This window comes from Prosopis cineraria, unplaced genomic scaffold, assembly GCF_029017545.1.
Source record: "Prosopis cineraria cultivar Desert tree isolate PC_DT_omini unplaced genomic scaffold, ASM2901754v1 PC11, whole genome shotgun sequence".
In the NCBI taxonomy this organism is placed as follows: domain Eukaryota; kingdom Viridiplantae; phylum Streptophyta; class Magnoliopsida; order Fabales; family Fabaceae; genus Prosopis; species Prosopis cineraria.
In genome coordinates, this window is record NW_026555342.1 from 39,697,698 (window position 1) to 39,711,907 (window position 14,210).

The following is a 14,210-nucleotide window of genomic DNA, read 5'->3' on the forward strand; positions in this document are numbered from 1 at the left end:
AAGAAAGCATTCTTCACATCAAACTGCAATAATTCCCAATCATGAATAGTAGTGAGAGATGATATAATACGAAAAGTATTGATTTTTGCAACTGGGGAAAAGCTTTTTCATAATCAACCCCATAAGTATGAGCATATCCTTTGGCAACAAGCTAAGTTTTATACTTATCTAATCAGCCATCAAAGTTGTATTTGGGAGTAAAGGCCCATTTACACCCAACAATCTTTTTTCGTTCTTGTAATTGAACAAGATCCCGTGTATCATTGTTCTCAAATGCTTCCATCTCAACTTTCATTGCCTTAACCTAATTTTCAGCTGTTACTGCCATGGACAAGGTTTTGGTATTGAAATGGGATGAAGGCTAGTCAAAAAGGGTTTGTGACCACAAGACAATTTGTTATAGGAAAGAAATAAAGACAAAGGATATACAGACCATTTGAGAAAACTATGAGTTCCTTTTCTCAAAGAAATAGGTAGATTAAAATCAAGCATTTCAAAGTTACCCCTAGGAACATCTTCATTGTCAGAAACATCAAGAGAATTTGAAGTAATTTCAATGTTTTCAAGAGAATTAGGAGTTACCTCACAATTTTCAGGCATGAGATCTGAAGTTTGAGCAGCAGGAGCTAGTTTAGATGATTGAATTTGTGTAGACTGAGATGTTCTCTTATTCTCTCAAATGAAGACTTGTAGTGGACGAGTAGATTCAAGAGTTGATGGTGCTTTGAAAGACTCACTAGGAGAGGAACTAGGAAGTTCATTAAGGAAAAGATCATTACCTTGATCATCATTAAGAAGATTCTACCTTGATCATTACCTTGATAATAGCATATGTATCCTTTTAAGTAGAGGAATGCCCTACAAACACACATTTAAGAGCTCTAGGATCAAGTTTGGTCCTTTGTTGAGAATACACATAAACAAAAGCAACACACAAAGATTCTAGGTATAAGACCATTTGATGCATTAAAATTAGGAAAAAAGTGAGTGAGGACTTCCATAGGACTTTTTGATCTAAGGACTAGAGTTGGAAGTCTATTAATCATATGTGTTGCAGTTAGGATAGCTTCTCGCCAATAATGTTTGGGCACATTAGTTTGAAACAATAAGGCCCTTGTAACATTAAGAAGATGACTATTTCTCTTCTTAGCTATCCCATTTTGTTGGGAAGTATTAGCACAAGATGTTTCATGCATAAGTCCATCACTATCAAAAAAATTGGATAAAGGTTGATTGAAAAAATATTTGGCATTATCATATCTAAACCTTTGTATTGATAATTATTGAGCAGACATGTTTATATCTCTACTCTCAAAAGTATAGTTTGTTTCTTGTATTAGAAGCAGTTTGTAATTTTGAAAGCATCCAATAGCAGATGAAGAAAAACTGACTATGATTTAAATTCTCAGTCATTTGGTGTACTTTGTGAGGCTCAGTATTTTCAAAGCGTTATGCGTGTTGGTTTCCAGCTAAGGTCAACTTTGGTACGCAATCTCTTTCAATTCACTATGTCCACCCATCCAACTTTTCCAATTTTGAAGTTCCTACATAAATTTTTTTTTTTTTTGTAAAGACGTTTTATTTCTTGTCATGCAATTTATATGATGTAACCATCCCTGATAATAGGTGGCAGGTATATTTTACAAGTCCTTGAGATTAATGCATGAGGATCGTAGCAAGTTTTCCTCTGGGAAGATTATGAATATGATGACAACAGATGCCAGTGCTCTACAGGTAAATTGTGTCTTTGATTGAATAGGCGTAGTTGATTGAATCAACTAAAAGTCTCAACATATCAAGTCTTACATGCAATGATATGCTTTGGAACAAAGATTGGTTTACTAAAGATGACCTTTTTCCAATCCCAGAATACTTCAATTGTTATTGACCTTTTTCAATGATAAATTGTTATTGATTTTAATAAATGATGTTGGGTTGTGAGAGTGGGGTGGAGTCATTCATGATATTGAGTTATCTGTTATCGATTGTTTTTAAACTTTGTAAGGTGGAGTTGATGGACAAAATGGGCCAATGATACTCATTAATTTATACAATTCAATTTATACTTTGTCATTGTAAAGAGAAAGGTTTTGTTGGGCTCAGTAAAACACATCCCAAAAGAATTTATGAAAGAAGCAACAAGGGTGTCAGGTTCTATTTAACACAGAAAAGGGGTTATGGGGGCTCTTGATTTTTAGGAATCATGTAGTGTTTTGGAAGGCAAGTCTGGACTGAGAGGAGTTTTTTGAATCTTGAATTACAAGGGAAGTTTGACCTTTCTTCATTTTCCTTTATTTTCCCAGAAAATTGTGCTTTTGCTGTAGTTTCCTGAATTTTCCTCTCTTTTGTTCACTGTAATAGAGGCTGTTCAGCCTTATCATACATAAATAAAACAGAAATTTAGAGAGTTCCATCAGGTTTGTGAGGTACTGAATTATTTAGTCAGTATCTAAAACATAAGCCTATCCCTAAAACTCATTATACTCATAATAATCATGATACCTTCTTGATTGTCTTATAAATCTGCACACATCCTCTTTTTTTGCAAATACTTAACAATAATTATAATGCTTCATATTCAAGACAATATTCTCTTGGTATAAATGTCCTCTCTAATATATAGTTTCCATGTTCAGCAAATATGCCAGCAACTTCATGGACTATGGTCATCACCATTCCGTATCATAATGGCTATGGCTCTTCTATACCAGCAATTAGGTGTTGCTTCACTTATTGGATTACTGATGCTAGTTCTCATGATCCCAATGCAGGCAAGTTCTTCCCCTGTTTGTTATCACACGTGTGAACATTATATTTAATCATTCTTGCTGTTGTAATCATAGTCCAATCTAAATTGAACTCAATCTAAGAACTCTATTGTTTATGTCTGTTATGACATCAAAACACCCCCGGGGGGGGGATTAAAATGAAGGTCCTTTTTTTAATATATAATGTAACTATCATTGAATTGCTGATTGTCCTTTTTTTAATATATAATATAACTTTCACTTCTTCTATTGCATAATTTGCACTGTTCATTATTTAATTATTTAGTGATTAGAAAGATAATTCAAATTGCTTGGTCAATTTCAAATTCATTTTGTGCATTACACGATGAAACAAACACCTGTCATCGTGTTAAATACAACAAATGCAACTTTATTTGAATTATCAAGTTCATATTCTAGAAAAGAATTGGTTCTCTATCCCTTCGTTTGCTTTCCACCTATTAGCATGTCAATTAGTTTTTAATGCTTTTGAAAACAGACGATTGTTCTCAGCAAAATGCGAAAATTCATCAGGGAAGGACAGCAGCAGACAGACAAGAGAGTTGGCCTCATGAATGAAATTCTGACTGCCATGGACACTGTAAAGTATGAATAAATTTAATCAATTGTACTCTATAATGTGGGGTACTGATTTTTTTCCCCCACAGTGTTTTTCTCACACTATATTGACTTGATTTAGGTGTTATGCATGGGAGACAAGCTTCCAGTCTAGAGTTCAAAGCATACGAGATGATGAGCTTTTATGGTTCCGCAGAGCACAACTTCTATCTGCTGTAAGAGTTTTGACATAATCAAGAGACTGGGATTGTTCTGCAGAGCACATGCATTAGATATATTATTAAATTACAGAAGACACTATAGTACGACCAAATTAGTAGATATTCAGGTTGACATACATTTTCCATCCTGATAAGAATCGCAAGCAAATATTAATCGAGAGATATATCATAATGTTGTGCTGGTAGATCAATTTCCAGTAATTGTCAGTATTATCTGCTTTTGTTACACATCATGGCCAGTGTGCTGTTTTGTGCCTATGAGCACTTTGTTAGTATATAGTATGCCTTTATAATGGGCTTGGGCACAGGACCATTCATGTTACACAATTAGTTTCAGTTTAGTTAGACACCTAAACTATATATTGATGCAAAATGATTCAGTTTGATGAATGAGAACTCTGAATTCTGAACTACTGACAAACTTAAATTCTGGGGTAATTGCAGTGTAGTGCTCAAACTATTAAAACAAAATATGTCACAACTTCATTGCACATCCGGGTGCAGTTAATGTTGGCTTGCTCTTCATGAGTTGGAGTATGACTATTGATTTTAACTGAGATATTGATTACCTCTTACCTTGATACTTGATTAAGTGGTTTAGGAAGTACTTTCACATCCTGAGAACATGCATGCACTCAATTTTTATTCAGAAATCTGTCACATTCTTGTCTACAATTTATATAGGACCGAAAATTCACGTTTGTTGCCAAAATCTGGACTGAGATTTAACGCTTCAATTTTTTGGGTGCAGCTTAACACTTTTATGCTGAACAGTATCCCAGTTCTTGTGACTGTAACCACATTTGGAATGTTCACTTTACTTGGTGGAGAGTTGACGCCTGCAAGGGCATTTACCTCTTTATCTCTATTTGCAGTTTTGCGTTTTCCTTTAAATATGCTTCCCAGTTTGTTAAGTCAGGTTAGTTATTGCCTCTTGTCACAGGAATTCATATTTTTTTTTTTGTTTATGATCTGTTGTAAAAAATTTTAAGTAACAGCAAGATTTTGCATATTGCTAATTTTTTACTTGATAAACGAAGGAAAAAGGGTGCAGAAGTTCAACTAGAATATATTCACATAGAGAGAGAGAGAGAGAGAGAGAGAGAGATGCCAAACACCCTAAAAAAAGGATTAAAAGGATTCTTAAAATGTGGAAATAAAGACTCATGCATTTAAAAAAGCATAATATGAGGAAAGAAAATATTGACATTGGTAGCTATTAGTCCATTTAATGGGTTGGAAACTGAAGTGGTAATGAAGCAAAAGTCATGGTATTCCACAAACACTTAAAAAGGAAAGTTTAAAATGTGGAGCCTTTACACAGCTTTAGCACTGCCTGTTGTCTTATTGGATTCCAAGTCCTGAAGCACACATCTATTGTTAGTAAAATTCATAGTACAGTGGGTTTCTCTGAGAATTTGATATGGTAATTATATATGAATAAAGAAGTAAGTAGTTAGGGTCGTTAGTGACTTAAGACTGATGGCTATATATAGACAACTTGTTAGTTTTGTTGTTAGCTTTTGGCATAATCAGAATTTGAATTCTGTTTCTTCTTTCATCCTCTCAACTCTGTCTATCTATTTCTATCCTTGCTTCATTTTCTCTTCTATCTTCTTCCTTGGCATTAGAAATTTGGTTATGGAGAGCATGTTACGAGAAAATTTGGAACACATAGGACTCACTCAAGAACAGAATGATCAGAAATGCAAACAGTATCCAAACCATTAACCTTAACAAGTGACCCATTTGCTACTTTAACTTTTATAGGTGTTTTATATGTAGCTGCTAAACTGTTCAAACAGCAGTAGCTTGCTTGTCAATTTAGTTCAATGATCCTGAATCCAATATCCAAGTGTGAGTAAAATGGTTTTGGTTTGTTAAGGCAGATGCACTCTGCCACAGTTACCTGGAAGGGTTATGCTGCCAGTGCTAGTAGTGCCCTTAGGTTCTCCAGTGTAGGAGGTAGGAATTACAAATTTTTCTGAAGGAGATCAGCTCTAATACTATGAGAAGAATGGAACAAGACATTGAGAAGCACAAGTCTTAAACTCTATCAATTTATTATAGTCTGTGAAAAATTAAGTGCAGCTAATCTATTGTCTGGATTTAATTGTAATACTAATACTAATACTATTATTAGCCAAAATGTAGTAAAAAGTACTACAAGTTGTTCCAATAATAATTGTTTATTCCTTTTGTTTTCTCAAATACATATATGTGTTCTTTTGGCCGAAAATGAATTCTTTGTAAATTCTAGGATTTTACTTTACAATCTCAGTCTGCCTATTTTAATATAATTCCCTAAACTCCTTTCTCAGAGAAGATAGTTAAAAGAATTAATTACAGTGTGAGGATATTTTGCTTTACATGATTCCTTCTATTGGGGAAGACTGAAGTTTTCTGCTTCATCCTGTATTCTGGCAGGTTGTAAGTGCAAATGTGTCATTTCAACGTTTACAGGAACTATTCTTAGCTGAGGAGCGAATTTTAAAACCCAATCCACCTCTTCTACCAGGACTTCCAGCCATATCCATCCAGAATGGATACTTTTCATGGGATACAAAGGTCAGTGTTTCAACTGTGCTTATTTCTGTATCAAACAATGCACTTCCACTGCTAAGGTCAGTGATTATTTGTTTTAAAATTTCTCTTGTTTGTTTTGATGCTTTTGTGAATAAATAATCTTCTAAATACGGGGGAGTAAAGGGTAAGTAGTTAAAATGCCATGTTTTTGTTGTATAAGTTAAAAGGTAATGATAGAGTTTTTTTTTTTTTTTAATTTCCTGTATTAAGGTGTTTTTTAGTCAGCAAAGCATGGATTCTTTTTCTCTTACTTGGGGGCTTGGGGCCCTTGTCATTCTATATGCTAATTCTTAAAGAAAAATGCAGTAACTAATTGTAAGACAACAAAATAACTATTGCGGCCTTTTTCTTATAGATTTTTGACAGCATAGCCTTTAATAATTTATGATGCATTTTACTTATCAAAAGATTCTGGCATTTTTTGTCCATCAGCAGACTCTAATAGAAATATATGCATGTAAAACTTCTATGCAGTACTTCTGAAATTATGAAACAATGGATAGAACTTTGATCAGCCATACTACTGCTCTTGTTCCCTCCCCCAAAACCAGTCTAGCACTTTTGGAATAAGGATCGGCACTTCTTGTGAGACCACACATTCAGTTTGTGGTTAAAATGAATGGGATTCTTACCATAAATGATATTCTTATTTTGACACGTCAAAATTCAATGTTGATTATTTTGGTATATTTCATTTAAGACAATTTGTTTCTGAGAAACTATTGGATTTGGCAGATGGAGAAGCCTGTGTTATCAGATATAAACTTTGAAATACCGAATGGCAGCTTAGTTGCAATAGTTGGTGGTACCGGACAAGGGAAAACATCACTTGTGTCAGCCATGATTGGAGAGCTTCCTCCCATAACTGATGCAAATGTTATAATCAGAGGCACTGTTGCTTATGTCCCTCAGATTTCTTGGATTCTTAATGCTACTGTCAGTTGGAGCTTGCTTATGTTCTCCTTTGTTATTTAATTATCAATTTCATTTAAACTTTCCTGAACTTCTTAAAAAGTTTATTTCATATCTTTTTTTTCCTCCTAATGAATGTACCTTTATGTCACCAGTTTCAATCCTGAATCATGTGTTTTTTCCCCAGGTTCGTGAAAATATACTATTTGGATCTAAGTTTGAATATGAACGGTATCAGAAGGCCATTGATGTCACTGCATTGCAGCATGATATTGACTTACTTCCTGTAAGAGTTTATATGTAATTATATCTCTAATTTTGCTTCTTAAAAGTAAAATGTAGAATGCTATCTCTTCCTCGTTCATGTATTTCTTCAGGGACGTGATTTTACTGAGATTGGAGAAAGAGGAGTCAATATCAGTGGTGGACAAAAGCAAAGAGTATCCTTGGCGAGAGCTGTATACTCAAATTCAGATGTGTACATATTTGATGACCCTTTAAGTGCCCTTGATAGTCACGTTGCTCGAGAGGTATAATTTTTAACTTCTTATGGAATGCAACCCTTTACTTTATTTCAATGATTAAGAAAACAATGGAAGGGATTGGTGCTCAGCAACATACTTCATTCAAGACATCCTAAAGTCAGATATTGGGTATGCTGGTCAAACACAGTTTAACTGTGATCTCATTTCATTTAGGTTTTCAAGAGCTGTATAAAGGAAGGGCTGGAAGGAAAAACCAGGGTTCTTGTCACCAACCAACTTCATTTCCTCCCTCAGGTGGATCATATCATTCTGATTAGGGAAGGCATAATCGAAGAGCAGGGTACCTTTGAGAAGTTATCTAAAAGTGGGCCACTATTCCAGAAACTAATGGAAAATGCGGGCAAAATGGAAGAAAGACTAAATCATATGAATGACAGAGATGCCTATGATAAGTCTATTTTTCTACCGGCAGCCAATAATGTGATTTTAGAGATGCCAAATGGTACAAGCCATAAAAAGAAGGGCAAATTACAGAAATCCATGCTTATTAAAGAAGAAGAGCGGGAAACAGGGGTTGTTAGCTGGAAAGTTTTGACGAGGTATGAGTAAGCTTTAGGGAACTAAGATAATTCTATTATATTTTTCTTGAGTCGTAGTTTGAAAAAAATAAATAAATGAAATGATTTTGATCACTATGTGTCAGAATCACTAATAACAGAATTATTCCTCTGTGAAATGGCAGAAATATCGTTGTGGGAGTAAATTAACTGCTAATTACTCTTGATTTAATAATCTCCTGGTTGCTTTTATGGTTTTCATATGAAGGGCTTAGTCAAATACTTTACCCTATCGTGACCACAGCTTTACATCATCGTATCTTGTGTAAATTATAGGTACAAGTCTGCACTGGGAGGACTCTGGGCAGTTTTAGTACTCTTCACATGCTATGTAATGACAGAAATTCTTCGAATTTCAAGTAGCACATGGTTAAGTGTGTGGACAAATAAAAGTACTGCAGCGGGCTATAAACAAGGATATTTTATTTTAATCTATGCGCTTCTTTCATTTGGGCAGGTGTCTGATATTCTTACCTTCTCATGATGCTTTCAAGTACAAAACTTTGACATTACATTAAGCACCTTTCAACTCACACACTATTGACCAGAATTTTTATGTAAAACACTTTTCTTCGACAAATCTTACTGTCATTGGACCATAACTTTCTAAGCTCCTGTTTCATCAACATCTTGTAATGGAAATGTTATTTCCTTTGTTGGTTTCAGGTAGCTGTAACTCTTGCAAACTCTTATTGGCTGATCCTTTCAAGTCTTCATGCTGCCAAAAGATTGCATGATGCCATGTTACGTAAAATACTTCGGGCTCCAATGGTATTCTTTCATACTAATCCTGTTGGACGTATACTTAATAGGTTTGCAAGAGACCTGGGAGACATTGATCGCAATGTTGCTAGTTTTGTGAATATGTTTATGGGTCAATTCTGGCAACTCCTTTCAACTTTTGTTCTTATTGGCACTGTGAGCTCATTATCCCTCTGGGCCGTAATGCCACTTCTGATTTTGTTTTATGCAGCTTATTTGTATTACCAGGTTTGTTTCATAACTCCACATTTGTGTTTTATTCTTTTCCTTTTTCCTTTTTTTTTTTTGGGATCAATCTATATTTTTCCTTGAACTTCTCTTGTTTCATCTATCGATTTGAGAGTGTTCTGATTTATAGAAATGATAAACTTAACAAGTTGTTTCTATTTAATCTGCATTTTCATTACGGATTATTGTAAAATTTTAGGGTACTATTAGAGATAGAGGTATTCAGGATTTATTGTAGATGTAAATGAAAAGAAAATCAATAAATAATATGTAAAATACATGTTGGGATAACATTGATGTCAGAGCAATCTATGCGAAAGTTTTTAACAGGCTAAAGGCAAGGTTGGGAGCATCAGTCTCTAGTGGGGTAACCGAATTAGTATTAGGTATTGTCAAGGACCATTTCGTCCCAAAGTCTTGAGCAATTTAGTGAAGGCCCAAGAATGGTTTTATTGAAATTTTCCATGCACCTCCTCGAGCAGAAGCCATTTGGACTTGACATAGAGAAAAAGCAAGCCCACGTTAGTTGTTTACTTTAAATTTTCATCAGTGATCATAATTTGTGGTTTAATTTTTCTAGTTCATGCTATACTTTACAGAGCACATCTCGAGAGGTGAAGAGGTTGGATTCAATCACAAGATCTCCTGTCTATGCACAGTTTGCAGAAGCATTGAATGGTTTGGCAAGCATCCGTGCTTACAAAGCATATGATAGGATGGCACACATTAATGGAAGATTCATGGACAATAACATTAGATTCACCTTGGTGAATATTAGTTCAAATCGGTGGCTAACCATAAGGTTGGAAATATTAGGAGGCCTCATGATTTGGTTCATTGCAACATTTGCTGTGATGCAGAATGCAGCAGCCCAAAACCAAGCCATGTTTGCATCTACAATGGGTCTACTTCTCAGTTATTCTTTAAACATCACAAACCTCTTGAGCCGTGTCCTTAGACAAGCTAGTAGAGCAGAAAATAGTTTAAATGCTGTTGAGCGTGTTGACACATACATCGAGTTAGAAACTGAGGCTTCAACTATAATTGAGACTAACCGCCCACCACCTGGATGGCCATCATCAGGATCAATTGAATTTGAGGATGTTGGCTTGCGTTACAGGCTGAACTTCCTCCAGTCTTACATGGGTTGTCTTTTAGAGTCTCTCCAACTGAGAAGGTAGGAATTGTTGGACGAACGGGTGCAGGAAAATCTAGCATGCTTAATGCATTATTCCGGATTGTGGAACTGCAAAAAGGAAAAATCATTATTGATGGTTGTGATATTTCTAAATTTGGAGTTGAAGATTTACGAAAAGTTCTTACTGTCATACCACAATCACCGGTTCTTTTCTCTGGTATGCATCATCATGCTCATAAATACGATTCTATGTCTCTTCAAAGTACTCAGAGAAGATGACTCTTGTTTTTATAAAATTTTATTGATTTATTGATTAATTATAAAATCTCAGGACAAAAATGATGATTTCTTCTCAAGAGGTTATACAATACCAATATTCCACTGTGTATAGACTTCAGAAATGCCTTTGGAATTTATTGCGACCGTTCCATTAATACTTATAACATGGGATTGTAGGAAGAATAAGGGTCCCTTGGTGTGGTTGATCACTACTGGAACTAGCTAGATTTAGTTATTAGTCCCTACCATGCAAGCTTTTAGCTATAGATGTTTGAATGCAAAGGAGTCTATAGAAAATATAGTGTTCTCATAGTTCAACCTTTCATTAAATCAAAGATATTTCATTTTATTAATTAATCTCTCATGTGATGGTGCAACAAGAAGCTACGGAAAGACAAAATGAAATAATGATAGCTAACTTCTTAACATCTGATTTTGAAATCTTTAGAAATGATATGGATATATATAGCCTTCCATGTTTTGTGTTGTGACATCTCTTCTAGTTCGGAGAAGTTTTGGATGATATAACTTTAGGAAGGAACAGTAAAAGTATTCTTTTTATCTGTCCTTTTCTTGTTACAAAGACTTTTCTTTTAGTATAAAATCAAACAGTAATGTACTATTATTATGGAACTCACTAAGTTGTTAATAAATTAGAACCAAGCTTTGAATGGTATGCATTTACAAACTATCCTAGCCAGAAGATGCTTACATACCTTAAAAATGTTATATGAAGAGGGGCAATTGTCATAAATACATGGATATATGTTGGTCATACACAGCATAGGTTTTACGAACATGTAAAATCTAGTATGTTAATTTTTGAACACCCATTGTATATGAACTTTACCCTTTTTTTCTAAATATCTGTGCTTTTTTGCCTCCTAGGAACTGTTCGATTCAATCTTGATCCTTTTATGGAACACACTGATGCTGAGCTCTGGGAGGCTCTAGAAAGATCACATTTGAAAAGTGTGATTAGCAGAAATTCCTTTGGTCTAGATTCTGAGGTACAGGGATTATGCTTGAACTTACTCATTCAAAGTGCTTAGATTAATTTCAATTGCAATGCCAATTATTCAATCATGTTCTTTTTTTATAGTAGATGAACTGCATGTGACAGCTGGATAATTAAATCATATTGATGCTAGTTAAGTTCTTCAATCATTTAAGTAACATCTACATTTACTGCACATGATTAAACAAGGGATATGGTATCGAATTAATTGGAGAATTGGAAAGCAACGCAAAAGTAACTTCACAGTCTAATCCTCCAACTAAGATCCTTTCATTGTTCAAATTTTAACTTTCCAATTTCATTCTATCACAAAAGAAATTTACAAGTCCATTTATTGTATTGGGATAATTTTCACAATCTATAATACAAACAACAACAGCAGCCAGCCTTTTCCCACTTTATAAAATACAATACCATTAAAAGTTTTTCTATATTTATTTAGCACAATCTCAATTCAATTAAACTGAGTCACAGGGTACTTGTATTTGTGAAAGGTAACTAGATTTACTAGGTAATTGAATTAAATTATATTCATAGATTTATCTGAAGTTTTCTATTAAACCTATGAAGCAAGGCAAATGCCAACCTGATGGTAATCTCTTGAACTAAATTTAAGGTTTCTGAGCAAGGTGAAAACTTCAGTGTTGGGCAGAGACAACTGTTAAGTCTAGCTAGGGCCTTGATACGAAGGTCGAAGATTCTTGTTCTAGATGAAGCTACCGCAGCAGTTGATGTTAGAACCGATGCCCTTATACAGAAAACTATTCGCCAAGAATTTAAGTCCTGCACAATGCTTGTTATTGCACACAGACTAAATACAATTATTGACTGCAATCGGATTCTCGTGATTGATAATGGCAAGGTTTGTTTTCTTAATTCCTTCTTGCTGATGGCTAGTAGAAAACAGGGCATGTTAATGTGAGAGATTGGATCAGGATACCCTTGGTGGTAATATTGTATGACCCTATCACTTTGGTTGCATCTCACTATTTATTTTCATCTGAAAGTCAAAAAATAAGTGGTAACAAAAGATGCCATCTGAATCTGATATCAAATCAAACATCCAATACTGAAAACTAAAATTTACAAATTGCTCTAGTAACCTGGTGAGTTTTTGTAATTATAGCTATCATCTGATTTGGAATTTTTATGAAAAAACAAATAACAAGTTGCAACTAAAATAATAGCCTTGTTTGATATTATCACAAAATATGATCTTGATCTGGGAAATTAGTTTATTTTCTTTTTTTTTTTAGGTAAAAAGTCTTCTCAGTTTAATGAATTAGTATTCTCAAGACAACGTTATGACTGCACATCAATACTTTGTCTACTTTAACTTACAGGTTCTTGAATACAACACCCCTCAGGAGCTCCTACTAGAAGAAGGAAGTGCATTTTACAAGATGGTTCAAAGTACTGGACCAGCAAATGCTCAGTACTTACGTGCCCTTGCATTTGGAACAGAAGATGAAAATTCTGGTGAAGAAAACAAGGAGCACTGAGAAGAAGGATGATGAGATAGTTTACTTCTACTGTTTGCATTTCATCATCAAGCAATCAACCTTCCGATACAAAGCACTGAAAGTATTGTCCTTTGTCAAAGAACATTTTTAGTGACACTTACCCTTTGTTTGGATGGAGAGAGAAACAGAAAGGAAATAAAATTATGCGAAGAAACTCCTAAAAATAGTAAAGAAATTTACTATTTTTTGAAAATTTTCCTCCTAGTTTTCTCTCCTCCCTATTTTCTTCTTTTCTCCCCATCCAAACCAAGCCTTAAGGAAGTTTCTACAAGAACCTATAGAAGAGAGTCTGACTCAACACCAGGTTCATGCAGATAGATTTGGTTTCATACAGCCTACCCCCTACAAAGAAGATATTAAAAATTTCATAGTACTTGGCATAAAGTAGTATGGATTTTGTTGGCTGTCTTTTAATGTTAGATGGATATATGTTAGTGCTTACCATCTTGAGGATTCAAACAAGCAGGAAGCTATAGCTTCTTGCATCTACTTACCTGGATTGGTCGAAAATAAAAAGTCTGGTCTGGTCTGATACATGAAAGGTTATAATTTCGTACTCAGATATCCTGTAGGAGATTCAATTTCACACCATGATGTCACTTTTTTCTTTTTGGTTAACATTTTGGAAACCATTTTGTTGGGGACAAAAACTTTGCAGGGAAGATAAACATTGTACTTGTGAAGGGGGGGAACTGTAGCTGTAATAGAAAATTGTACTTTAATAATGTTGAAGATCCGATATTGTGCCAAAAGCCCATTGTTTTGATGTTCTTATTTTTTTAATTTAAATTTGATGCTGGTATATACCTTGATTCTCATAGATTATATACATATTAAAATATAGGATTGTGGGATCAAATTGAGAAAAAACTGTTGGACTTTGTTCCTTAAAAATATAATTGAAAAATGATATAATAGCTACTTGATGTTAACTAAGATGCCAAGGGTATTGATAGGGTGTTCTGTAATATGGGTAGATCCGATGTTCAAAATTCTTCTGATGTGACAAGGAATAACCAAAAAAAAAAAAAAAAGAGGCAAATTCTCTATAAATTTCATCATGATACAAGAGCCATGAATGATGATACACGGCT

At 34.4% G+C, this 14,210-nt stretch overlaps 1 protein-coding gene across 1 annotated transcript in view; it reads left to right on the forward strand.

The window, feature by feature from the left end:
* Positions 1–13,868, forward strand: part of LOC129285532 (ABC transporter C family member 12-like) — a 28,589-nt gene extending 14,721 nt beyond the window's left edge. The window contains 18 exon segments of the mRNA XM_054921272.1: positions 1,410–1,484; positions 1,627–1,734; positions 2,637–2,771; positions 3,268–3,374; positions 3,469–3,562; positions 4,320–4,487; positions 5,996–6,136; positions 6,890–7,090; positions 7,254–7,352; positions 7,444–7,596; positions 7,765–8,150; positions 8,445–8,625; positions 8,835–9,158; positions 9,758–10,277; positions 10,280–10,513; positions 11,464–11,585; positions 12,210–12,455; positions 12,937–13,868. Of these exon segments, the coding sequence (XP_054777247.1) occupies positions 1,410–1,484; positions 1,627–1,734; positions 2,637–2,771; positions 3,268–3,374; positions 3,469–3,562; positions 4,320–4,487; positions 5,996–6,136; positions 6,890–7,090; positions 7,254–7,352; positions 7,444–7,596; positions 7,765–8,150; positions 8,445–8,625; positions 8,835–9,158; positions 9,758–10,277; positions 10,280–10,513; positions 11,464–11,585; positions 12,210–12,455; positions 12,937–13,095 (3,453 nt within the window). The 3' untranslated portion in view covers positions 13,096–13,868.
* Positions 13,869–14,210: the final 342 nt, after the last annotated feature.